The sequence below is a fragment of the Amyelois transitella genome, chromosome 22, assembly GCF_032362555.1.
Source record: "Amyelois transitella isolate CPQ chromosome 22, ilAmyTran1.1, whole genome shotgun sequence".
In the NCBI taxonomy this organism is placed as follows: domain Eukaryota; kingdom Metazoa; phylum Arthropoda; class Insecta; order Lepidoptera; family Pyralidae; genus Amyelois; species Amyelois transitella.
In genome coordinates, this window is record NC_083525.1 from 5,059,461 (window position 1) to 5,071,903 (window position 12,443).

General features: G+C 38.9%; 1 protein-coding gene across 1 annotated transcript; it reads right to left on the reverse strand.

The window, feature by feature from the left end:
* Positions 1-284: 284 nt before the first annotated feature.
* LOC106129879 (luciferin 4-monooxygenase) lies at positions 285-8,807 on the reverse strand. Its single transcript, XM_060950557.1, has 12 exons — positions 8,590-8,807; positions 8,212-8,374; positions 7,205-7,412; positions 6,843-7,041; positions 4,269-4,391; positions 3,862-4,036; positions 3,643-3,783; positions 2,900-3,025; positions 2,106-2,189; positions 1,374-1,520; positions 927-1,092; positions 285-438 (listed from the first exon to the last, which is right to left on the reverse strand). The coding sequence occupies exons 2-12, from the start codon at positions 8,368-8,370 to the stop codon at positions 311-313; spliced, it is 1,656 nt and encodes a 551-aa protein (XP_060806540.1). The 5' UTR covers positions 8,371-8,374; positions 8,590-8,807; the 3' UTR covers positions 285-310.
* Between the last annotated feature and the right edge of the window lie 3,636 nt (positions 8,808-12,443).

Genomic DNA, 12,443 nt, shown 5'->3' on the forward strand with positions numbered 1-12,443 from the left:
CATTTGGCCTTAACGAGATAAACAGATAGTTTATCTGACATTAAGACTTTTGTCAATGTTAGGAAACAACATGCACTTTGGACCTTCGGGCGTAACGTAGGCTGATTTTGTTTCTGGATTTTTTTCCACGGGAGCGAAGCCCCTCGCAAAATATAGTGATTCTACAAGCTCGAACCTTATATAGCATCATGGTAGATAAAAATAACGCCATGTTCTAAAATTGCCACGCCACGCCACGCGGACAAATATTGGGCATCAACATATTATATAAATTAAAAGATCAATCCATTTTTCTTATATGTTTATTAAATCATTCTCTACGCATAGTAAGCGCCATTTCCGTTAACTTCATTCGGTGAACTTTGGAGGTTGCCGTGGTCGGGAAAGCGTCCACGAAGATGACTCCTCCTCGCAACTGCTTGGAGTGAGCAAGGGACCCTGAAAAGTAAAATCACTATCATCAGCACTCCGTCATTCTCCCGGCGTAATTCTAGATTGCGTCCTCACCTCTCTGGAGAGGATCCAGGATTGGGTGAGTCAGATTTTTACATGAAGCGACTCCCATTTGACCTCCTCCTTTGAATGGAAACCTAACCAGTATTGGATCATGGTAACACATTCAGTTACCTGAATTTGCGAACACTGTAGATGTTTTCCCTCGCCGCAAGAACATCGGTTAACCCTAAAAGTATTGTTTTTCAGAAAAGAGTCATTGGCACTTGGCTGAATTAGGATTCGAACCTGTGCCTAGTTGTGTGCCTGTGCCATGTTTATCAAGCATTTTTAAATCGGACACTATTAATTCGCCCACTTACGCTTATTAATAACACTATAATGATATTATTTTTTGGAACACACTCCGAATCAATGCAAACGATGCCTACCTATTTCCGAAACCTATTGCATTATATACATAACTAACTTACTTTTAACTAGATCTTTAATGTCTTGAGCACTGACGTTGCTGCCTGGGCGGCGTATGACGAAAGCCGCGGGTAATTCTCCACTTGTCTTCTCCGGGATACCGACAACTACAGCGTCCATGACTCCAAGATGTTGGAGAATTACCCTCTCAACTTCTACTGGAGATATCTGAATAAAGATGAGAATATTTAATATAAACGTATTTTTATATACAATTTCTAATCAAAAATATATTTAAAAGTCCACTTAAGGACAATGCAAATAACTTAAACGAAAGAAAGTGTATGACAACTTTTCTATCAAGGCACAGCCTGTATAACCAACTAAAAGACATTAATTTTTACTTATAATCATTTTTAGATGACACGATGAAGGTGTTGGGTGCGACAAACGAACAGCAATAGATTTTTAATGTATTTATACATAGATTGATACTACTGTGACAATACCTGATAATTCTGATATTTAAGCAGAAGTTTTATGCGTTCCACGAAATAATAATAAAAGTGTTCGTCTCTGTAAAACAAGTCCCCAGTTTTGAACCATCCATCGTCAGCGTATGTTAGTTTTGTCGCCTCTATGTTCTTGTAATATTCCTGAAACACACCAATATTATAATTTGTATCTCAACGAGCTAAGTGATTGGGCGTAAAACAAGCATACCAAAGACAGACAGACAACAAGAGGAAAAAAATATGAAAAAACAACAGGAAATCCAATAGCGCTAATAAGCTATTAACAAAACCATTTCTTCGATTTAAAAAAGATAACAAAAATAGCGGATCGAGATTCGATGTCTTTTTCAGCTCAAGGGGAGCCAATATATGATGATATATGTTGTGTATGCCAATATATGTTGTGACGTCGTGCAGTCTTCTCTTCATCTATACGTGTCCCATACGTGCGGACCCCATATGAGCGCGTGCGCGCACCCGTGACCTTCTTCTTTGGTCTACTTCAGTGCTCACCAAGTTAAATAGATCGTTTTCCACCAGGCTGCTACTCGCTGGATATCGTGTCTATAGCTAAACCCACGCTCTCTTAAGAAATGTAAAACTAGTCCCATAAAGATTGTCGTTGATCTATAATTTTTTTAATTATCCCTCCATCATCCTTACCTTGAGTATTTGTAAATTTTGGACTACGTTTTAATGACTAAACCGTAAGAAAAAAGCACTTACTTTAATAGTACCTGGACCTTTCACCCACAACTCTCCTTTGACGTAGGGTTCATGGATATCTTGCGATGTTTCCATGTCAATTATCTGAAATAAAAAGGCAAGGTATTTTGTAAAATACCGATTTACATACTGAACTAACTATTGTGAGATTTTCAATAATTTAAGGAAAAAACTTCAGGCTATCTGTATAATATAATCTTTAATTTTAACAAGGCTTTAGTGATAGTTGCATCCTCGCCACTCTGGAAAGGAGCCCAGGCTAATTCTTTGACCATGGATCATGGGTGGCTCAGATTTTTACACGAAGCGACTTCCATCTGACCTCCGCAACCTTTACAGGTAAACTTAAACCGTATTGGATCGATCATGGTTACACATCCACTTGCATGAATGTGCAGATTTCTTCACGATGTTTCCCTCACCGTAAGAGCATCTGTTAGTATTCAAACTAATGTACCTATATAACTTCGAAAATAGTCATTGGTACATGGCCGAGCTGAGATTCAAACCTGTGCCCTTCTGCGCATCACGCATTTTAACCGGGCACCTTACCGATTCGCACACCGACGCTCAATACTTTAAAAAAATTGTATATAGCAATTATAAAGACGTGAATTATAATATACTTTATACCTATATACGCATTACGCCACTTTCCCATTGGGGTAGGCAGAGACTACGGATGCCTCATGCCGATCCCTACAGATCTCTCCCGCTTCCTCCAGACTCACTTTCATACTTAACGTTTAATTGATGTATTGTATCGTGTTTTATTCAATAGTATGAAATCTTACTCTGAATAGATTGCACCCCAAAGGCAGTCCACAGGCCCCACGCACAGGGAACACGCTATGAAAAGCAATGCCACTCAACTCGCTCATACCATAACAGATGGAGGCCTGCACGGAGGGCATTACTTTCTGGAACAAGAACAGATTATTTGAATACCTTCTTTAGAGCTGATGCCTAACTCTTACATATCTAATCTGTTGCATCCTGTCAGTTGAGGTGCCGTCAGATGGCGGGACTGTGCCCTCACTAATGTATACTGCAATAACATATATACATACATATAGTTACTATATCCATTGCGGGGAAGACAGAGCCAACAGTCTTAAAAAAACTGAAAGGCCACGTTCAGCTATTTGGTTTAATGATAGAATTGCAATTCAAACAGTGATATGTCGCTAGCCCATCACCTAAATGAAGAATCCCAAGAAGAAGTTCTCAATCTTGTGTTTGTTATTAAATAAATGAGAAAAGACCAAATAGTTTTGTGATTAATAATTAGTTATTAAATAGTTAAAATTCTCAATTTCAATTTATCATCATTTCATCGATATAATTTTCTTCCTTCAAATTGAAAGGGGTGCGTGCCATCACTAATATACTTACATCCGAATTAACTGTGATAAATCATTAATGCGTGGTGACTTCGGGCGCCCTTACATGCAAAATCTATTGGGATAATCTGTGGACTGGAAAAAACAGCGTCATTATAGGAACCCACCTCTTCGGGTGTGATAACAATATTTACCTGAACTTCGTCCAGCAATTCTTGATGTACCGCACTGCCTGACAGTAGGATGACTTCAAAGCTGCTGAAATTACAAATGTCTCGCAGTCCAGGAGTTAATAGGGTCGTCATCAATGTGGGTGACATTATCGTGAAGGTTGGCTGGAAAGTAATAAAATGAAAAATAAATAAAATAACAACTATTAATTTATTACGTATGTATATAGTTAATGTATGTACCTTGTACTTGTTGATGAGGTCATAAGCATGTTCCCGTGTCATCGGTTTTGTGGACTGTAGTCTGGTGAACCTCATCATCGGTGACGTTAGATAGTTCATCAAAGCCGTCATCCATTGTAGACTGCTGCATACCATTGCCATACGGGTAGGGGTGGGAAAAGAAGTGAATCTAGACCTGAAATAAAGTTCTACATACATATAGTCACGTCTATATACGAGTACCTTGCTTTAAACAGAACCAATAGTCTTGAAAAGACTGAACAGCCACGTTCAGCTGTATGGCTTTATGATCGAATTGATATTAAATAGTCAGAGGTTGCTAGCTCATCACCAACAAAAGGAATTCCAAGTAATGTAGGGGAGAACTGATAAGATATTCAAATGTCCAAAAATCGATGATTACATACCAAACATATGGCTGGACAACGGCCAAATTTTTATGAGAGCAGGCTGCTGACTTCGGAACACCCGTAGTTCCACTCGTGGCAACCAAGATGGCCACTGTATCAGCGGGATCAAAGTCATTTGGCCTGGAATGGGTAAAGAAATTATGATACTAGCCAGGCTATGCATATGTACATACATACATAAAATCACGCCTCTTTCCCGGAGGGGTAGGCAGAAACTACCTGTACATACATAGGCCTATAAAATCCGCAAATAATGTAAGTATGTACCTTTTTAACTTTAAAAGAATTTTCATGATTGGATCAGTATTTCCGTAGCCAATACTAAAACCAAGATAACAAACTTTACCTCTATATAATATTAGTATAGATGAAATACTTATATGCAATAGAAATTTTCAACATAAAAAAGAATAAGACACCTCAAATATGCTTAACTGCGTACTAATCGCATGACAAACGTACGTTATGATTGAAAACATAAACAATCTTTATTAATAACTAGCTGTGCCTGCGACTTCGTCCACGTGGAATAGTTATTTTGGGCATCATTGAAGCCCTCAAGGATGCTCCTTCCCCGATTTTTTCACATTTTTCATTATTTATTCGCTCCTAATAGTTGCTAGTAGACGTTATATAGCCTAAAGCCTTCCTCGATAAATGGTCTATTCAACACAAAAATAATCTTTCAAATCGAACCAGTAGTTCTTGAGATTAGCACATTCAAACAAACAAACTCTTCAGTTTTATAATATTAGTATAGATAAATCTAAGTGCCTATTTAAACTAAAAAAAAAATATTCTAATAGAATTATAACCAGAAATATGTACCTACAACTTACAAAAGAAAAATAAATGAAAACAAAGTTGAAACGCCTGTGCAATACTATCTTGTCGTCTTCGGGTCTTCCCATACTCCCTTAGGGGAGTCGGAGTAGATTGGTCAGGGCTTTTAGCCCTCTTCAATGGCATCATCGCTGCCTACGACTGTAGGCAGGTCGATGGGGCGGCCGTAACGGCCTGGGTCTTCACGTCTTCATACACTGGGAGTTCCCATCGGCGGCGGCGTCGTCACTGGTCGACAACGTCTGCCGCAAGGCAGCGAGGGGAGAGTTTCACCCGACGGCCCGGAGGGCGGGCGTGGAGCGGCGCGATGCCGCGCAGGTGGCTGTGTGATGACGCGTCCGCCCTCTCGAAGATCTAGTTCTCCCACTTCAGGTCCTTGAGGATCGTCGAGTTCCTCACGTAGCGCGGAGCTCTGACGACTGCTCTGAGACTTTAGTTCTCTTGGGCGCTGAGTCTTCTCCTGTTGGTCTCAGAGCAGAATGCGTACCACGCCGGGGCCGCGTATGTGAGGCGGGATCTGACGTACGTTTGGTAGATCCCGATTTCGTCCTCAGGGGGAGGCTGGAGGAGAGAACTACGTGAGGTCTCCCCCTGGCTGCCTTGGTCATGAAGCTTGCGCTTGCCTCCTGCCCCTTTTATCCCTGCCGCCGCTAGCCGCGTCGAGCGCGGCAACCGTTTCAGTATTTAGGCGCGATGGCTTGTTAGGGTATTTTATTTCATGTATAAGTTTGGTGTTTCTATACCGATTTCGATGATTCTTTTTTTTATTGAATAGGTACTTATATTAATTTTTAAGAATTACGAATGAGTGAGAGTGTTATTGGTATTATAAACGTCAGAGTAAAGAAATATAATCAGAAATCTCCGAACTGCTAAGCTATTAGGAATTACACGTGTTATTGTGAGCCAACCAAAAAAGATAGACTTATGCTGTCTTGGGATATTTTTTTAATAATTTAATGTAGAATATTTCCGTTATACATGGTTTCGCTGTATCTTTAACCATTAAGGCTGCACACGCGACGGAAGCTTAAAAAATCAAGTAACTTCTCCCGTTTTCCCAACATTTCTTTTCACTGCTCTGCTCCTAGTGATTGTAGCGTAATGAAAAGTATACTATAACCTGCTCAGGAGTATGAAGAATAACTGTACCAAGTTTCGTTCAAATCCGTCAAGTAGTTTTTGTTTCTATAAAGAACATACAGACAGACAGACAGACAGACAGACAGACAGACAGACAGACAGACAGACAGACAGACAGACAAAAATTTTACTGATTGCATTTTTGGCATCAGTATCGATCACTAATGACTCCCTGATAGTTATTTTGAAAATATATTCCATGTACAGAATTGACCTCTCTACAGATTTATTATAAGTATAGAAGATGAGATTTTCTATGTTATTAAATCCGTGACTTAAAACTTTAGTACGCATTAGTCAACTCTAGAATTCCTAAGGAGGGTAATGTACAACGTACACTAGCTGTCTATGAGAGAACTACAATATTTGAAGCAATCAGAAAAAATCAGTAAAGTGTAAACACTCTTGCAATCAGGGGTCAATGTACAGTTCGTTGTTCCTTCGACGATGAACTGTCACTATCTCTAAATCACGTCACGTTCCTTTTAATCTTGTAACTATTGGCTCTATCTGGCCTGTGATGTATTAAAGCGTGCTACGTGTTGATTATTAACTCCACGAAAATAAACAACTGCTTTTACTTACTTATAGTTTTCAACTGGCGAATTATCTGTATATTTCTTCACAAAGTCGGAAAATATTAAATATTTGCCTCCTTTGTCCAATGTCACTATCGGTGTATTCAGTTTTAGTGCCTTTAGAGCTTCTTCTATTTCACTTGTCTTTTCAGTTTGGGTAAGTATTATTTTGGGCTGGCTTACTTCAAACGCGTTTTTGATTTCCTCTGAAAATTTGCATTTGACAATAACCAACACATAACCACGTATTAGAAACTACCTATCACCGGACCTATGTACCTCATGCATTTAATTATTCATCATTTTCTAAAGGGCATTCTATTGAACAGATAAGTTCACGGAATTATCGACCCTTCAAAAAATACTTACGAACACCCAGACTTATATCAACAGCATATATGATGATGCCCTCGTACAAAGCCGCGTAGAAAGCTGTGGCTAGGTCGAAATAGTTTGGACACATGAGCACCATGACGTCTCCTGTCTTCAGCCCCATGTTCCTGAAGGATATGGCACATCTTACCGTTCTCTCTAGAGCTTGACCAAACGTTACGGTTTCTCCAGTTAGTCCATCAATCTGGGGAGGAGGTTACTGTTGAAATAGTGCTGGAACCGTCACCATTGAAAACGTGAAAAACCTGCACATTAAGGCAACCAAGAAGATGTTTAACCATGATTCGTGATGGTTCATAGATCGTAGATATACTTATAAATAAATAATAATAAATAATAATGGATGAAGCGAAGGAAATATGCAGAGATCGTGGCAAGTGGAAAGAGGTAGTCTCTGCCTACCCCTCCGGGAAAGAGGCGTGATTTTATGTATGTATGTAAAAATAAATATATAGATGCCTATGGGACAAATTACACAGATTGAGTTAGCCTCGAAGTTCGAAACTTGTGTTACGAGATACTAACCCAACAATACTATATTTACTATATTTTATAATAAATACTTATATATAAACATCCATGACCCAGAACAATCAGAGAAAGTGCGTTCCTCATCATGCCCTGACCGGGATTTGAACCCGGGACCTCCGGTGTCACAGACAAGCGCACTACCGCTGTGCCACAGAGGCCGTCCGATATATATAGATAAACTCTTTATTGCACTATAAAAGTAAAAAATACAAAACAGCACTTAGGAGATAAGATAATCGTATATTATGATACGAAATGATCATACGGGAGTCTCTTCGTTTAAAATCCTAGCATTGACCCGAATTGTCAGGCGCAAAGGCGCACCACAGGCTCCTCTCAAGGGAGCTGAGGATGTAACCGGGACTAACGCTAGGAGAATTATGAAATGGAGTGAAGGACAATGTGCGAGACTGCAGGCAAAAACTAGTTAGAAAATAAACAATAGGTCTTACCTGCATAACAAAATCCGGAGCATCTTTGAAGCTCTGTAATATGATCTTTCCCAAGTGAAATCTATCTTCGGGCCTGCCCGTTTGCGCTACAATTCGGGATGTCAACTCGTTCATAAAAAGTAGAACTAGATCGTTCACTGTTTTGGCTGGACTGGTCATTTTTCTGAAATTAACACTATACTGGTAATTTTGTGGGTAACATTATCCCCTTAGTTACCCTGATTAAACTCTCTGTTATGTCCTTTAAAAGACATTTCAGACACTCGTGTTGTATGTATAGACACTTTTTCATCCAACACCCCACCACATATTATTTACTGGGGAGGGTAAAATGCATTTACGAACAGTAATAAAATGTTTTATATATAAATTACTTACATAGGTACAAATGATTGTAGTTGAACCCAAAAAGTAATAAGTAGAAGTACGTTCTCTCAATAAAGTAATTAAAGACTTTTGGCTGCGGAGTTCACACGTTCGTTTCTTCCTAACTACCGTTATCTGAAGTTTAGATTCTGGAGCACTAGTAAATAAAACAGTGGTTCACGACATCATTTCCCTAGCTTTTATTGTGCTTATATTGCTTTTATCACTATCCGAAAGATAATGAGTACGAGGCAAACAAATTATCTTTATAATTCTTTATTTACTATTGAAGTATGTAAATATTGCTTAAGAGGAAACATCAGTGTATACGTGAGGTACACATTTTTTTAAGATCATAAGGTTATCATTACGTTAGAGCAAAAAAATTTAAAAAGTCTACAAAATAGTACATGAGTAATGTGTATGTGGCGACATATAATTATGGGCTACTAGTATGACATGATGTGCGATCTTACTAGTGCGAGACACAAAATTTTTAAAAACATAGGAGATCAATTTTTATGGTACAGCCAGCTTTTGCTCGGGGCAACATCATAAAGGAGAAGTATTCAATGGAGTATTGTCTTAACAATTTTATGTAATTTCTCATTGATTCGGCAATCCATTCTGTGATTCTAATCATATTTCACACAATTTGTATGTGGCGACATATAATTATGGGCTACTAGTATGACATGATGTGCGATCTTTAGTGTCCGACCGAAGCTTCGGCTTCGGCTTCGGCCACCTTCGGCCAAAAAATCCACCTTCGGCGAAACATTCGGCTTCGGCCCAAAACCCGACCGAAGCCGAAGGTTTCGCCGAAGGTCCGAGCGACCGTCGAGATTGAACGAACTGTTACGAAAGTCATGAGGCGGCGGGGAGTCACTGTCAAAATATCACATTGCTGATTGCATGCATCAAAACAAATCCGTACGTGTATTTAAACGAGTGTTTTTGTAAGAAATCAAATCATTATTTTTTACCAGTAGGTAAATCACAAACTTTTATTTATCTCTAAACCAACCATCTCTATGATATATCATCAACTTCTATATGAGACAGTCAATATATAAACCTTTAATATTGAGGTTTTGAAATAATTTTAATATTAATTGTAGCTTGTAGACAATACTGATGACAAAATATGGGATGCTCAAGCGGGATTTCGAAAGGGAATGGGATGTACTGATCAGGTCTTTGCGGTGCATAGCCGAAAAGTTTTTGGCCAAGAGTCAAAAAGTCTATTGCACATTCGTGGATTTGGAAAAGGCCTATGACAGAGTTGAGAGAAATGAATTGTGGTCAGTACTTTCTATGCATGGGGTGAGCAGTCTATTGATACGAGCACTGAAATCCTTATATGAGGATTCGTGTGCTTGTGTCAGGATAAACGGAGCGCACACTGAGTGGTTTAAGATTGAGAAAGGCGTTAGGCAAGGATGTGTTGCGTCACCGTGGCTGTTCAACCTATTTATGGATAGTTGTTTGACAGATTTGAAAGAGTATGTAAGTGGATTAAGGATGAATGAGTTACTCGTCAAATGTCTGCTCTATGCCGACGATCAGGTTATACTGGCGTCATCAGCGGAGGAGTTACAGGAGATGGTAAACTATATGCATGAAGCTTTAAAAGAGAAAGGAATGAAAGTGAACGTAAGTAAAACAAAAACACTGGTTTCTGAAATGGAGAAAGAAATGACAGCATGTAATATTTTGATTGGAGGAGAAAAAGTTGAGCTAGTGAAAGAGTTTGTATATCTAGGATCAAAGTTTACATCAGATGGCAAGTGTGATAGTGATATTGAAAGGAGAGTGAACGCGGAGAACATGGTGAATGGAGCTTTGCATGCCTTTATGAGCAGTCAGAAACTATCCAAAAAGGCTCGACTGGCTGTGCATAGGGGCGTGTTGGTCCCGACATTAATGTATGGGAGTGAAAGTTGGGTATGGCAAAAGAAGCACGAAAGCAGAATAAATGCAGTGGAAATGAGAGCGTTAAGGAGTATGTTGGGTGTGAAATTGAGTGACCGGATAAGGAACAGCGTGATAAGGGAATGTTGTGATGTGAAAGAAGATGTAGTTACAGGAATAGAAAAGGGTATGTTGAGATGGTTCGGTCATGTGGAGAGGATGAATGAAAACAGGTTGACTAAGATATACAAGGAGAGTGTGGAGGGAAAGGTCGAAGTGGGAAGACCTAGACGAACGTGTCTTGATCAAATTAAGGACGTCCTGGTAAAGGGTCAGCTCAAAAGTACCCGAAACCGCCGAGCTTGCATGAAGAGAGTTATGAATGTGGATGAAGCGAAGGAAATATGCAAAGATCGTGGCAAGTGGAAAGAGGTAGTCTCTGCCTACCACTCCGGGAAAGAGGCGTGATTTTATGTATGTTGTAGACAATATTGAACAAAATTAATTACTGAGTGCTGAGAGAATATAAACCTTCGGCTTCGGCTTCGGCTTCGGCCGAAGGTTGTGGCGATAGCCGATTAATCGGCTTCGGCTTCGGCCAAAAATAGACCTTCGGTCGGACACTAGCGATCTTACTAGTGCGAGACACAAAATTTTTAAAAACATAGGAGATCAATTTTTATGGTACAGCCAGCTTTTCCTCGGGGCAACATCATAAAGGAGAAGTAACCAATGGAGTATTGTCTTAACAATTTTATGTAATTTCTCATTGATTCGGCAATCCATTCTGTGATTCTAATCATATTTCACACAATTTGTAAACATATACCTTAAAAGAGCATTTGAATTCCTGTTATAGTACGAGATCCGGCTGCAAAATCACTACGTTCATCGCGTAGTTAATCAGACTCACATTTTAACATACATTTATGAATAGGATAATACATAGATAATAGGGTGCCAGTCAATAAGTGGCCGCAAGTAATTTTAATTTAATTAATGTTAATTAATTTCCCAAAAAAAATTTCGTTCACTTGTTTTTTAAATAAAATATCATCCACATCATAGAAATGTATGTAAAGAATTCGAAAATCAATGGGTGCCGTTACACACTCGGCCGCAACTACTACGCAGCCAGGTGTAAACAGGTAATATTTTGGTCTATTTATACGTTCATGTCGTACACGCATGTTTTTTATATCAAATTAAAGCTAATTTTTTTTTAATATAATGATATATCGCTGCCTGTGAATAAATGGCCGCAAATTAGGGTTGCTAGCTGTTAAAAACTCGAGGTATCCGAGATAAAGTGAAAGAGAGTTAGCGCGTAACGCCACTTGTTAGACAAGGATGGCGAGTACCAGCTGTGCGAGTATTTGAAGCCACTGCGCACGCGTCAATAGATTGGGTTCTCAGCCAGCGATGCAAACAGTAATACGAACGACTTTACATTTACTCCAAAATTATAATTAAGTAATTAATATTCTGCAAAAAAAAAATGAAAATAAGAAAATATTTATTTCATAATAAAACATTGTTTATTGATCAAGTAAAAATGAAAAAAGCGTACTTATAAAGAATAGAATTTTGAGTATGTTTTATTTATACGCGTGCGCAATGGCTTCAAATACTCGCACAGCTGGTACTCGCCATCCTTGTCTAACAAGTGGCGTTACGCGCTAACTCTCTTTCACTTTATCTCGGATACCTCGAGTTTTTAACAGCTAGCAACCTTAATTTGCGGCCATTTATTCACAGGCAGCGATATATCATCATATTAAAAAAAAAATAGCTTCAATTTGATATAAAAAACATGCGTGTACGACATGAACGTATAAATAGACCAAAATATTACCTGTTTACACCTGGCTGCGTAGTAGTTGCGGCCGAGTGTGTAAAGGCACCCATTGATTTTCGAATTCTTTACATACATTTCTATGATGTGGATGATA